Source organism: Vulpes lagopus, chromosome 3 (assembly GCF_018345385.1).
Source record: "Vulpes lagopus strain Blue_001 chromosome 3, ASM1834538v1, whole genome shotgun sequence".
NCBI classification, from domain to species: domain Eukaryota; kingdom Metazoa; phylum Chordata; class Mammalia; order Carnivora; family Canidae; genus Vulpes; species Vulpes lagopus.
In genome coordinates this window covers 94,350,406-94,365,516 of record NC_054826.1, presented here as the reverse complement: position 1 = coordinate 94,365,516, position 15,111 = coordinate 94,350,406, and the positions used below count along the sequence as shown (strand labels likewise).

Sequence of the window (15,111 nt, the reverse complement as noted above, 5' to 3'; positions counted from 1 at the left end):
TCAGCATAAGATTTTTTTAAAAAAATTAATATAGTATTTGTCATTATTGTGTCCTGTTTTTAGGGCTGAGGTTTTGTTTTGTTTTAAGATTTATTTATTTATTTGAGAGAGAGAGAGAGAAAATCTCAAACAGACTCCATGATGAGCATGGAGCCCGATGTGGGGCTCAATCTCATGACCCTGAGATCACGACCTCAGCCAAAACCAAGAGATGGACCCTTAACTGACTGAGCGACCCCCCACCCACCCACCCACCCACCAAGGCACCCATAAATAGAGACTTTCTGCCATGGAAAGGGTAGGGTAGTGGTTAGGAATTGCAGCAGTGAGGTACAAAAATCCTTGTTAGTCACCTTCATACAGGAATATGCTTATCTCACCTGAGAAGGAGGTCAGGGGTAAGATGATTAAAACTGGTATGGAAGGCTCTGCTTTTATTCTCCGGATTCTTCCTTCTTTGAGCTGCTAGTTTCCTTAGACCAATTATGTGCCGGATGCAGAAATTCCTGGCCTCCCAGCCAGGCAGTGTATGGAGGAGAGCCCACAGCTACCTGTGTTTCTCTTGGAAGGTGGCCTTCCTCTTCTCCAGTTAGAATTCTCTTAAATGCTTATTCCTCAACCAGTTGTAGCCATGAGAGAGATAAACCATTATGGGTCTAGACCAAGCAGTACTCAGGCCCAAGGGTGTTGCCATGAGTGTGCTTTTGCTGAAAGACATGCTTTCATTTGAAGTCTTGTGATTAGGAATGAATCTTTTGATTCTGTGTGCATATTATTATAACTTATTTTTGAACTTTTTTCTCTCATATCTTGAACTATAAACAGTAAAGTAGGGGATGCCTGGGTGGCTCAGCGGTTTAGCGCCTGCCTTTGGTCCAGGGCACCATCCTGGAGTCCCGGGATCGAGTCCCATGTCGGGCTCCTGGCATGGAGCCTGCTTCTCCCTCCTCCTGTGTCTCTGCCTCCCTCTCTCCCTCTCTATGTCCATCATAAATAAATAAATAAATCTTTTTAAAAAAATCAAACAGTAAAGTAGTGGAATGGGGTGCCTGGGTGGCTCAATTGGATAAATATCTGACTCTTAAGTTTTGGCTCAGGTTGTCATCCCAGGGACCTGAGATCAAGCCCCGCCTCGGGCTCTGCACAGAGTCTGCTTAAGATTCTCTCTTTCCCTCCCTCTTACCCCTGCCCCCATGTTCACTCTCAAATAAAATACATATTTTTCAAAAAGTGGTAGAATAATAGTATTATCATTTGCAGAAGTATTCAACTTCATTACTTTGGGAACACTCTGGTGCTGCTGAAAAAAATGGAAATTTAACAACTGTTTTGATCAAAGATTACAACCAAGCATGCTTGCGTCTATACTGGTATTCGGTAAGGGGATGACAGCTTTTAAGATTTAACTAAGCATGAAAAAGACCCAAGAGGTATCTCAAGGTAATAAGTGAGCTGTCCTCCACAGAGAGAAGTCGTTGCAAACAAATTATAGTTTCAAGATCTAGTAGGCTCATGAAATTGAATTGTCAACCAAATGGGCTTGTTCTAAAACCCTGACACTACCCAAGGACCATCAGTCAGCATCCCCCTTCCCCCATAAATTGATAAATTAATACGTTTATTGTTTTAAGAAAACTTGTGCTATCTATCATTTTATTGTGCTTTTAATATTAGAGGTTTTGAATTCATTTTTAAATAACAATATTTAAAGAAAATACAGAATTTATTTTATAAATTTGTTATATTTATATAGAACTTCTTTTTTTTTTTTATATTTATAGAACTTCTATATATAAATTTTTTATATATAGCATTGCTTGTATTTGCTAACCTTGAAGGGTATAAAACTGTTTGGATGTTTAAATGTTAATGCAAGTGTATTGTTGAATAATTTAGGCTGTGCACATCCTGTTTCAGGTCCTTTCAATATACCTATTTGTGACAGGCTCTCTTCCATATTGAGAGGGACTTCTAAAGTCTTTCCCTAATAGTTAATGTGGTTATTCTTGATGTGTGTAAAGTATTTGATTGATTTAGAAGGGTAATTCTATAGAGCTTAGCATATGTTTTATTTATAGCTCACTAATATTATTTAAATATTATGTATACACCCTTGATTTAATCCTGGGCTTGTTTCCAACATTTTTGAGATGGTTGTTAATAGGGTCATGCTTATATCTGACCCAATTCCCACCCTTATCCACAACCCCCAACTATAGCTCATTACATCAAAATGGAATGATGGGATATATGTTAGTTTATGAAAATTCTGTGATCTAGAAATTATGTTTTCTGGGCAGTTTTGTATTACCAAAAAAAAAAAAAAAAAAAAACCCAAAACGTGTAATCTGTCTTGCAGGTGTGTTAGTATTGAAGTATAATTAGGATTTTTATAACCAATTTATAGATGTCTTAAGGTGAGGTAGTCCTGAGTATAATGTAAAATTAAAGGATCTCATTGAAAATTTTTGTGGTTCACTTCTTTTGGTATATGCTTTTATAAGATATCTTTGGGTTGCAAAGTGAAGTGTTTCCATGAAGGACAAATGCTCCAAGACGTACCTTATGAAACAATTTGCAGTTATTGTTTGGTTTTATTACTCTCCTGAAATCTCCAGAAATAAGGGTTTAATTGTGCTTAAGAGTCCAGATTGTCTCTTCTTTTTAAAACTGGTCTTCAGGGATCCCTGGGTGGCGCAGCGGTTTGGCGCCTGCCTTTGGCCCAGGGCGCGATCCTGGAGACCCGGGATCGAATCCCACATCAGGCTCCCGGTGCATGGAGCCTGCTTCTCCCTCCACCTGTGTCTCTGCCTCTCTCTCTCTCTCTGTGACTATCATAAAAAAAAAAAAAAAAATTTAAAACTGGTCTTCATGACTGAATATCAAATAAGTACTAGTAGTTGCTACTTTTGCTAAATGTTGCCTGGTAAATCCTTAGTATTTTTTCTTACCTTATAGACATGAACTTCTGAATTCAACACGTGAAGACTTACAGCTTGATAAACCAGCTTCAGGAGGTAGGTCTCCAGTCTTGTTTCAAACTATGTGTCAAAGTGAGATCCCTGGCTAGCCCTGTTGGTAGAACATGTGACTCTTGATAGGGGTTGTGAGTTTGAGCCCTCCTTGGGCATAGAGATAACTTTTAAAAAATGTGCAAAATCAGAACATTAAATACAAGAAACACACAATATTGCAATACTATGCTTTCAAAAAGAATAAACTTACCTTCCTCCTAATAATCCATTAAAATTAACTGTAAACATCACATCTCTGGGTAGGTGAAGAGAACTATACGTGTTCTACTTCTGAGACACAAAGTCTGGCACAGTGTAGCAGAGTGTTTTATCCACATCTGCGTTGGTCAGTGGAATCCTCTCTCATCATCGTCCACAGGACATAAAGGGTTCACTTTTTAGAGCACAGAGCCATGGGTATCATACTTATTTGTGAGATGTGAGATCTTAGGGTCATGAGTTCGAGCCCCACATTGGATATAGAGATTACTTAAATAAACTTTAAGAAAAATCATAATACTTACTTGGCCTAGTTTAGTGATGCTACCAGTTAGAGGACATTTTTATATTTGTTGCTCTTACAGTGAAGGAAGAGTGGTACGCCAGAATCACAAAACTGCGGAAGATGGTAGATCAGCTTTTCTGCAAAAAATTTGGTAAGTCTGATTTCCTCCATGACTAAAGTATATTACAGAATAAGTTTTCTAAATTTTGCTTTAAGAAATTACAGTTAAAAAAAGAAAGAAATTAAATACAGTGAGTTTCAGAAGAGCGTTCACCGATTCAGTCTTGTATAACCCCCCATGCTCATCACGTCACGCGCCCGCTTTAATGCCCATCACCCTGTTACCCCGTCCCTCTACTCTCCTGCCCAGCAACCCTCAGGTTGTTTCCTATGATTAAGAGTCTCTGACGATTTGTCTCCCTCTGATTTCATCTGGTTTTATTTTTACTTCTCTCTCCTTATGATTATGTTTAGTTTCTTAAATTTCACATATGAGTGAGATCATACAGTATTTGTCTTTCTCTGACTTATTTTACCAGCATAATACCCCCTAGTTCCATCCATATCATTGCAAACGGCAAGATTTCATTTTTTTTTGGTGGCAATACTCCATTTTATATATATACCACATCTTCTTTGTCCATTCATCTGTTCATCTGTCCATTGACATCTGGGCTGTTTCCATAGTTTGTCTATCGTGGACATTGCTGCTGTAAACCGGGGTGCATGTGTCCCTTCAGTTACTATATTTGTATCTTGGGGCTAAATACCCAGTAGTGCAATTCCTGGGTCATACGGTAGCTCTATTTTGAACTTTTTGAGGAACCTCTATCCTATTTTCCAGAGTGACTGCACCAGCTTGCATTCCCAGCAACAGTGCAAGAGGGTCCCCTTTCTCTGCATCCTCTGACTTGTTAATATTAGCCATTCTGACTGGTGTGTCACCTCCAGTTTTCTTTAATTGGTCAATATCCATCTGTAAATCATCAAGAGTTCTAGACCCATATCACAGGGGAGAGAGTGGTGCAGTGGAAACTCGAGCTCTTTTCCTGAGTAACTCTGACCCAGCATTACTGATACAGCGCCCAGCACCTGGCAGTCGTCCTTTGTCTTTGAGCCCTGTAGGAGCACGTGGTGCGTCTCTTTGTCGGAAAGGGCCTGGGTTGCAGTCTGTCATTGGAGGTCTGGTCATCTGAAAACACAGTGTGAACCACCTGTTTTCCTCTCGTTCCCTGGCCTTGCTGGCTCACATCCCTGAACACTTACCCACCCATACTTAGGTTTGGTTTGGCACTGCAACATCTTTTGTTACCAAGGCTCATGTTCCCCTGCTTTGCCCTGATTTTCAGTGCCCTGCAATGGGATTGGTTGTTTCAAACCTGGGTGACTCTTGGTTTCTTCCTGTGTCGGTGGCTGTCCTCCTTGTTCATGACCACACCTCCCTTCAGTTCAGTCTGGACAGCTTGGGGTGCCGCCTAGCAGCTCGCTCCTGAGCCCTCTCGCTCTTTCCCTGTTGTGCTTTCTCAGCAGCTAATCCTTCCCATCTCATGTTGGGAACATAGTAGAGTCCCTACCCCCCCCCTTTTATTCCCCCCACTTTAAAAAGATTATTTATTTATTTATTCATGAGAGGCACAGAAAGAGAGAGGCAGAGACATAGGCAGAGGGATAAGTAAGCTCCATGCAGTCAGCCTGATGGTGGGACTTGATCCTGGGATTCTAGGATTACCCCTGAGCTGAAGGAAGACGCTTAACTGCTGAGCCACCCAGGCGTCCCAGAGTCCCAATTTCCTGATGGCTTTTGCATTTAAGTTTCTAGCCCTGGACATTCCCAACTGACACTCGACCTTTCTTTTTCCTCCACCTGTTTTTTTATAAATTTTTTTAAAATTTTTATTTATTTATGATAGTCACACAGAGAGAGAGAGAGGCAGAGACATAGGCAGAGGGAGAAGCAGGCTCCATGCACCGGGAACCTGACATGGGATTCGATCCCGGGTGTCCAGGATCGCGCCCTGGGCCAAAGGCAGGCGCTAAACCGTTGCGCCACCCAGGGTTCCCTCCTCCACCTGTTTTGATATATCTGCAGATTTCACATGGCCTAATTAAGATTTTTGTCCCATCGCCCCCCCCCCCCCCCCCCCCCGCAACATATTCCTTTACCCAACCATTGTGTAGCACCACCCGCCACTTTGTCCCAGCCAAAGCCCCATGAGGATCCTGGATTTCTCTTCTCAATTCTCACATGGCCTCCTGCTGACAGACTTTCTGCCCACCCCACATCTGCACTCCTTCTCTGCTGCTGTCTCTTGCTCTTGTCAAAGTTGGTGCCACAAAGCAGCCAGGTTTTTGTTTTTTGTTTTTTTTTTTTGTTTTTTTTTGTTTTTTTTTTTTTGTTTTTTTTTGCAGCTAGGTTTTAATATCATCAAAACATAAAATGGAGGCATTTCCCTTCCCTCTTTTCTGTTCCATGGCCTCCCGTTTTTCTTGGAATAAACTCCACAGTCCCTGATCATAGCCACCCTGCCTTCTTTCTGATACCACCTGGTTGACAGTCCCATTTGCTCACTTGGTACCAGTTGTTACTGCCATCTACTTATCTTTTATTTTTCCAAGGTCACGTCCTTGGGAGTGTGCCCCTGCTATGACCTGAGATATTTTGTGCCTCTTCTTTTCATTTACATCTTAAATGTGACCCTATTGGCCAGGTCTTTCCTGAGTTACCATCTACTGTTATACCCCTAAGCTCATTATATGTCATCACATTTTCTATCCTCAAGCACTGAGGGTGGTCTTCTGCCTCCCATTACAACACCCGTAGATAATGACAGCCAAGATCTTCTGTATCTTATCTGCTTCTAGAACTATGACTGGGGCTGGAGCAGGTACTGACCAAATGTCTGAATAGATAATGTCATGGAAGTGTATGCTAACGCCATCAGGAACCACTGAGCCTTTCAGTCAGGTAGTGTACATTGGACCTCATTAAATTATGTCACCGAGTAGTCCAAAGGCAGTACAGGAGTGCCCCAGCTGTCCTCCACAGGGAAGGCTGCAGCAGAGGCCAGTGTGGGTGGCCCACGGGTGTTCTCACTGTTATGTGAGAGAAACCATTAGAGTTTCACCACAAAAAACCAAGTCTCCTGGGTGACAATTCTTATTTGCCCTGTGGTTTCCAGGGGGCAGTGCATGGCACTGGGTGTTAAAGCAGCTCTTAGGTGCATCTCAGGTGGCATCTTGGAACGTAGGTCACTGATCGCATGTTGTTGGCAGAATCTGTATGGATCATTTACCTGTAATGTTGACCTCAGATTAGAAGGCCTTGGGGAGAAGTCCGTAATTTTTTTTTAATCTTTTTTTTTTAAGTTTTTTTATTATTTATTTATTCATGATAGAGAGAGAGAGAGAGAGAGAGGCAGAGAGAGAAGCAGGCTCCATGCCAGGAGCCCAATACGGGACTCGATCCCGGGACTCCAGGATTGCGCCCTGGGCCAAAGGCAGGCGCAAGCCACCCAGGGATCCCCTGAGAAGTCCGAATTTTAAGTTTTTTCTCCTCATCCCTGTTCTGGACAACCCAACGTGAATATAGGACCTTAGTGACATTAAACTACAAACATACTGCACGTCATTCTTGCTTAAACCAGGTGTGGCAAACATACTTGCTGAATCTCGCAAAAGATGCCATTCGTGGCTTTTGTACCTTTAAAAATGGGAATAAGTGGCCAATGTTAACAAGCCAGGGACTGGGGCACCTGGGTGGCTCCGCGGTTGAGCAGCTGCATCTGGCTCAGGTTGTGATCCCGGGATCCTGGGATGAAGTCCCACATCAGGTTCCCCACAGGGAGCCTGCTTCTCCCTCTGCCTATGTCTCTGTGTCTCATGAATAAATAAAATCTTATTAAAAAAGAAAAAAAAAGACTTTAGTGACAAGTTCTCTCTTCTTGGTATACCTGGTCAGAAATCAGCTAATGAGTAATAAACTTAGGCATCTTTACAGCTTTAAAGATCATTATATTTCCAAGGCATTTAATAAAATGAATCAAATCAAGAAGGTCATTCATCATTGGAAAAGCCATCATAGTGTCATTAGAGTCCAGGAGTATTTGCATGAGCTGGTTTAAACTTTGCCCTCATGTGTGGTTCTGGAAGTTGAGCTTGGGGGAAAATAGTTGGCCAAGCCAACTGACTTGCCAAGCCATTGATGCTTGCCAAGCCAGCTGACTTGGCCTCATGGAAGGAAGAGGCTGTTGACAAGCCCTTATACCTCACCTAGAGTGGAGCTAGATTCTAACTCCCATAGGTGAGTGGCTAGTTGAAAGCTGCATTCAAGGAATGCTTCTTTCTGAGAGTTGAGCACAGGGCCTGTCCCTCGCAGCTCCATACCTACTGTGGACATAGCTTCCGACTCTCCTATGTTAGAGGCTTGTTGGAAGCTGCCTGCAAGGAATGCTTGTTTCTCAGAGTGCAGTAGGCCACATTTCCCGCAAGTCTCCACATGTGCTTTTGATCTACGTTCTAAGGCACTCACTCACACGAAAAGTGGCCAACAGAAAAATGTTCGGGCCTTGTGTCAAAGCTAAGAAAATAGGTAAGAGCTTACATGTTGCTATGTCATAAACAGTGAAAAGTCTGGCTCTTTATTTTTATTTAGGTTCTTAGGTGAGTCTAGGACAAGAGAGGGTTGCTGCTTTCTTTAAAGGTTCCTAAAAGGCAAAGAGGAACGCTTATGTTTTCTTTAAGTGTCGAACATAGTAAGTCTAGATGGTTCCGCTGATTCTGCAGAATACTCAGTTTTAGGCCTTAGGCCCCTCTGGACGCCTGGGCACCAGGTGCTGAGAATGAGTCAGAGCAGAAGGCAGTGGACTTCCCCCAGGGGCTTTCATCCAGATGCAGGGAAAGGTGCATGGAGAAAAGGAAGTGGATACATAATATACAAGAGGGTTATATAGTATGGGGACAAGAAGGGAATAGGGAGTCGGATCATTGTATTCTCTAGAGGAGGCCTCACTGGGGACCAGCTGATGCAGTTGGCCTTCCCCCTCTCCTATAAATAACTTCTATCTTTGTTAGATTTATTACCATATTCTTTTTTGCTCTATTTCCATGAGTAATTATTATTCTATCACATATCCTATTGTAGCGTAGATTTCTCCTGGGTGTGGTGTGGAAGGCTCTACCCTATTTCTTGAGGGAGTGGTTCCTTTAAAGGTCAGAATCTTTATTACATATTGTGTGTGTGATTTCAAATACACATTCTTTACTTAGAGTGAAGAGATCCTGTACTTGAGTCCTTCAGATTTGGTGCTAGTGAAACAAGTTAAATGGAAGGCCTCAGATCTTTCTTAGTGCTCTGTTCAAGTATGGTTTCAGAGCAGAGATTGGAAATTTCATTTTTTCATTTTAAAATTTTAGTTCTCCACAGATTCAAAAGTGGAAAGGCAGTGCAAAACGTTCCCATGTACCCAGTTTTCAGAATCTTTGATCATTAAGGTTTTTCCACACTGTTCATCTTTTTCCCTTTCTTCCCTTTGTAAGAGTGTTCTGTAAAGCAAGTCACAGGTACCATGTTACTTATATTGTGTTCAGTATGCCTCCGTGAATAGTGTTTTCATTTTCTTACATGAGCACCGTGTAGTCGTCACACCTCACACCATCAACTGTTTATCATTTACCTGCAAAGGACCTTTAAAGGTTTTGCTTTGGGACGCTTAGGTGGCTCAGTGGTTGAGTGACTGCCTTCGGCTCAGGCCGTGATCCCGGGGTTCTGGGATCGAGTCCGTGTCAGGCTCCCCACAGGGAGCCTGCTTCTCTCTCTGCCTAGGTCTCTGCCTCTATATCTCTCTCTGCGTCTCTCATGAATGAACGAATAAATGGGATGCCTGGGTGGCTCAGCAATTGAGCACCTGCCTTTGGCCCAGGGCGTGATCCTGGAGTCCTGGGATCAAGCCCCACATTGGGCTCCCTGCATGGAGCCTGCTTCTCTCTCTGCCTCTCTCTCTGTATCTCTCATGAATAAAAAAATAAAATCTTTTAAAAATAAATAAAACAAAGGTTTTGCTTTGATTTTGGGTTTAAACAAGATTGGTGCATTAGCTTTGGTTGATATATTTCTTTTAATCTAAAGCAGTCTCTGCTTGCTATTTTTATTTCCCATTCCATGCATTCTTCGCAGAAGTTATTTCCTTTTAAAATGCCACACTCGTGTGGTTTAAGGGGTAAGGAACATTCATGTCATGGTTGCAATGTAAGTAAAGAATAGAGCCTGCAGTAACTTCGTGTGCAGGAGTCAGTTAACAGGATTATCACACTCACAGAACATGAAGCAGCAAAAGTCGGCCTCCAGATGCTTTGAAAAAGTAGTATCTAAATTAGATTTTTTATTCTCTGTGGTTGTTCTCTTATCCTTTTATTTCCTCCCAAAGATATTGAAGATTCTTTTGTAGGACCTTAGCGCTATTAAAAGATGGTCTTCAAATCCAGGGACAAACATTATATGGTCTCATTCATTTGGGGAATATAAAAAGTACTGAAAGGAAATAAAGGGGAAAGGAAAGAAAATGAGTGAAAATATCTGAGGGTGACAAATCATGAGAGATACTGAACTCTGGGAAACGAACAAGGGGTAATGGAAAGGAAGGTGGGTGAGGGGTTGGGGTGACTTGGTGATGGGCACTGAGGGGGGCACTTGGTGGGATGAGCACTGGGTGTTAGGCTATTTGTTGCCAAATTGAACTTCAGGTAAATAAATAAACACATACATACATATATAAGAGGGTCTTCAAATCCGGAAACTCCCCTCCACCAGAAGTTAGCCTCTTGGTCATGGGGCATTCATTCTTGCCTTTGCTGTGCTGAATCTATTTCCATAGTTAGTGTGTATGTTTCCAGGGTTTACTTTGCTTTTCCGAAAGTTGACCACTACCTTTCTTTGGATTGTACTAAACGGTGATTTCAACAGAAACTTAATCTCCTGAATTGCTTTTCCTTTGTGAAGCGGAAGCCTTGGGGAGCACAGAGGCCAAAGCTGTACCTTACCAGAAATTTGAGGCACATCCTAATGACCTTTACGTGGAAGGACTACCTGAAAACATTCCTTTTAGAAGTCCCTCGTGGTATGGCATCCCAAGGCTGGAGAAAATCATACAAGTGGGCAATCGAATTAAATTTGTTATTAAAAGGTAAGATTATAATATCTGGAAACAAATTGTAATGCTGTCCTTAAGAAAAGATTAATTTCCTGCAAGTGGGTCTTTGTTCCCTGCTCAGCTGGATTCACTCTCCATATTTAAAATTAGGTTATATTAGAGTTAGGTTCATGTGTTGAGCGAATGTTTATTTACTACCAGATACCAGATAGATAAAACTGGGTCCAACGGCATCTTTGTCCTTGGGAGGCTTATTATATGAGATAAATGCAATAAGATGTTACCGGGTGCTTTGGTGGAGAAAGTGAGGGGTGGCAGGTTGATCGGTCAGCTGTGCATGAAGTAGTGTAAAGGGACTTCACATACAGGAAATAATAAAAGTAGAGGAGGGATGGGTCACATAACTACACCATTCTTTGTGGAAGGAGTGATGCCCTGTGGGAAGCCTGGCAGATGTGGGCACGGAGGAAGGCCTTTGGTACTGGACTATCAATGGAGTAATTAAAAGGTTTTAAAGCCAGTTTGTCTTAAAAGAATTTGGAGGGACAACTGGCTGGCTCAGTCGGTACCGTATATGACTCTCATATTGCAAGTTGAAGCCCCAAGTTGGGCGTAGAGCTTACTTTAATAATAATACTAGTAATTTGGATTTTAAAAGGATTCTTCTGCCTTGAGTTTGAAGTGTAGCAGAATGGGTGATATGGGGCCAGGGAGAGGGTGCAGAATACCCGTCTTTAATACAGAAGGGTATTTATTAAAGGGGTAGGGGTAGAATGGGTAGCTGTCTGTGGCTTACTCATTGGGGTTCTTGCCTTTGTCACTGGGTCTCACTGTACAAGGGAGAGGGAACTTTAGGACAACAGGACCAGATATTACAGGTATTATGATGGAGTTCATCTGATTTTAGAAATATTCAAACTGTTTTGGGTGAAATGGCGACTGTTTCTGTGTAGTTGAGCTTCAGATGCCTTTGAGGACATACAGATCTGAACCTGAATCTGTGAAAATTACTATTTTCAAAATAATCAAGTCCTCAAACTGATTTTTACCCCACTGGGTATGAAGGCAGAATGAACCATATTGGAAATTATTGGCAGTGCACAGCTGTGTGAGGAAGGCCTATAAAGCATTCCCTGCCTGCTCTCTTAATAATCTGACCCACCTTTTTGCAGACCAGAACTTCTGACCCACAGTACTACTGAAGTCACTCAGCCAAGAACGAATACACCAGGTAAGATAGTTATGAATTCCTTTTTAAAAGCTTAGATCAGTGTATGTTAACCTTTTTGACAATCTTATTTTAAAGGGACAGAGCTCATCTTTTCTCCCTTCCCCTTCAAAATCATATGTTGACATTCAGTGCAGGCACGCCTTGATTTATCAGTACACACCCAGGTAATTTTGGGAAAGCTCAGACTTTGAATGTAAATATTTTTTTAAAAATTCTTATTTGTGAGAGACACACAGAGAGAAGCAGAGAGAGAAGCAGGCTCCCTTCGGGGACCCTAATGTGGGACTTGATCCCAGAACCCCAGGATCACGCCCTGAGCCAAAGGTAGACTTTCAACCACTGAGCAACCCAAATGCACCTCAGGTTTTGAATTTAGATCAGTGATGTTCAGTAGAAATATAACGTGCATCACAAATGCAAGCCACATGTGTCATTTTTAATTTTCCAGTAGCTAAATCAGTGTTTCAACCTGTAATTGATTGAAATAAACACATGATGAGGTAAAACTCTTGTGCAAGTTTTATCCTTAAGAGTGCATCTCACTTCAACAAACACATTTCAAGTGCTTGGTTCAGCCCCCACATGGGGCTAATGTGGCCTACCATGCAGATTGAGACCTTAATCTTTATTCACGCATCCCCTGTTTTGTTTTTTTTTTTAATGACAAACACTGTAATTCCAGCAGCTGCAGTGACCTCATAGCCCAGTAGAACTGTGAGGTCTCAGTCTCAGTTGTGTGAATGAATGGTTTTATTTTCTTCAAAGAACTATAAGTCTGCCTTTATTTCTTTGCCATTTTTTTGTTTACCATGCATAATGTCAGAAAAAGTGACCACTGCTTGCCTGTATTCTATAGCATTACAGAAAATGGCACCCCCTACAGAACTAGGTGGTGTTTCTGAATTCACACAGTTAATTGTTCTTACAAATATTGTAGCAAAATGGTATACAAGGTGTCTATACTTAATACTGATCCTTCTACTTGTGGGCAGCTCACGAGGGTCAGCCAATAAGCCAAAGAGATTATAAAATCGTTTGTGTTGGGACACCTGGGTGGCTCAGCAGTTAAGCATCTGCCTTCGGCTCAAGTTGTGATCCCAGAGATCAGGATCAAGTCCCACATCAGCCTCCCTGCTTCTCCCTCCGCCTGTGTCTCTGTCTCTGTCTCTCTCATGAATAAATGAATAAAAGTTTTTTAAAAAATTGTTTGTGTTTATACTGACGTACAAAGTGGTTCAGAAACATGGTACAAGGGAAACAGAATTCTCCTGTGCCAGGAATCCTGCTGGGTAAACGGCATGATCAATGAGCATCAGAAGCCACACAGTGACCTTCTTAATGTGCTTTTGACTTAGGCAAAGAAACAGTATTGGTGATAAAGACAGGATGACCTAGGCTTTGTTGAGAGAAGTGATAGAGAATTATTCTCAAAAGTGGAATGGGATTATGATGAAAATCTCCTTATGGGTCTTCATTTCTCAAGAGAGAAGTCAAATTCAAGGTTGTGATTAATGTGATCACTACTAAGTAACTCTTTTTTTTTTTTTTTTTACGATTTTAATTTATTCATTCATTCAGAGAGACACAGGGAGAGAGAGGCAGAGACACAGGCAGAGGGAGAAGCAGGCTCCATGCAGGGAGCCTGATGTGGGACTTGATCCCGGGTCTCCAGGGTCAGGCCCTGGGCTGAAGGTGGCGCTAGACCACTGAGCCACCTGTGCTGCCCACTACTGAGTAATTCTGTTAGTGAATACAAACCTGAGAGTGGTAAAGATGTGCCTGGCACTAGATTTAGGTGTCCTGTTTTCAGCTGTACTTGATCTGTTGTCTTCTCGCATAGTCATTGGGGTACCTGGGTGACTCAATCAGGTTGGGTGACTGCCTCCAGCTCTGGTTGTGATCCCGGAATCCTGGGATTGAGCTCTGCATCAGGCTCCCTGCTCAGTGGGAAGCTTTGTTTCTTCCTCTTCGTCTGCCTCTGCCTGCAGCTCCCCCTGCTTGTGCGCTCTCTCTCTTTCTGTCAAATAAATAAAATCTGAAAGGAAGGAAGGAAGAAGGAAGGAGGGAAGGAAGGAAGGAAGGAAGGAAAGGAAAGGAAAGGAAAGGAAAGGAAAGGAAAGGAGGAAAGGAAGGAAGGAAGGAAGGAAAGGAAAGGAAAGAAGGAAGGAAAGAAAGAAGAAAAGCCTGTCATCAAAAAACCCTCGATGTTTTAAATCATTAACAATACTTAGCCTTCCACCATTCCTAGGAGACCTTGGCAAGAATTAAAGTTGTCATTCTTCATTCCAACAAAATGTTTATCCGGTCTGCCAGTGAACCAGGCATTCAGCTTTCACTGGGCCAATTCCTGTCAACCTGTGTGACAAAAGTTAGTTATGCCATTAGGTCTACTTGATTCTTGGCATGACATGAGATTTGATAAAAGCTGTACACTTAAACATACTGTCGGGGAAAAAAAAACATACTGTCAGGCACTTTGCCCTCAATTTTGGGGAAGATACACAAATGTCACATGGAAGGAAGTCTTGGAGTTAACCAGGTGATTGCTGTTTGCAAGGGCAGAATGGGGATAGTTACTTACGTCCTGGGATTAGTGCAGAGATGGTTTTCTGTTAGTCAGCAGATACCAGCCTAGGAGTTGTAGCATAGGGCAGAAATTAGACAAGTGAACAGAAGCTCTTGACTTGAAGGAAGGGAGTCTTGATGTTTTTATAGTAATAATTCAAATCTGGTCTTTACCAGACTTAACTTCTTCCAGCTGAACAGTTGAGCCACACAATATTAAACCTTTGAGATGCTAGGTTTTCTTTTAGAGCAACTGTTTTTTAAATTTTTCTACAGCAAAAGTAAACAGTGTGTTGTGAGATTTTCTGAAGCCACAGTGTCCCTAGCATTTCCCACTGCCTTCATCCATAAACACAGATGACATCCACACAGAGTGATCCTTGGGCTTCCCCCCTCCCCTGCTCTCCTCTCTTTGTCCAGCCCCTCCCCCCCTCCCCTCAAAGCCTCCTCCCCTTACCCCCCAGGCCTCCAGCCACACCTCCACTAAACAAGTCCTGAGTGTCTTCCTTTAAGTCAGTGACATCCTACGTGTCTTCTGCAGTGGCTCAGTGGCTCATTTTCCCTTTATCTAAAAGGGGATAGTTGTCTTCTAAATAAGGGGAATGAAATAAGCCAGATTATAGATGTGAATAGTGTCAAGTAAGCCCTCTC

General features: G+C 42.3%; 1 protein-coding gene across 12 annotated transcripts in view; it reads left to right on the top strand.

Moving 5' to 3' along the window:
* The window catches only part of GTF2I (general transcription factor IIi), an 84,980-nt gene that overhangs the window by 48,030 nt on the left and 21,839 nt on the right, over positions 1-15,111 (top strand). For all 12 annotated transcript variants that reach the window (XM_041747897.1, XM_041747896.1, XM_041747893.1 and 9 more), the window contains 4 exons: positions 2,959-3,017; positions 3,599-3,670; positions 10,514-10,697; positions 11,837-11,895. In XM_041747897.1, the coding sequence (XP_041603831.1) occupies positions 2,959-3,017; positions 3,599-3,670; positions 10,514-10,697; positions 11,837-11,895 (374 nt within the window). The remainder of the gene's footprint in view (positions 1-2,958; positions 3,018-3,598; positions 3,671-10,513; positions 10,698-11,836; positions 11,896-15,111) is intronic.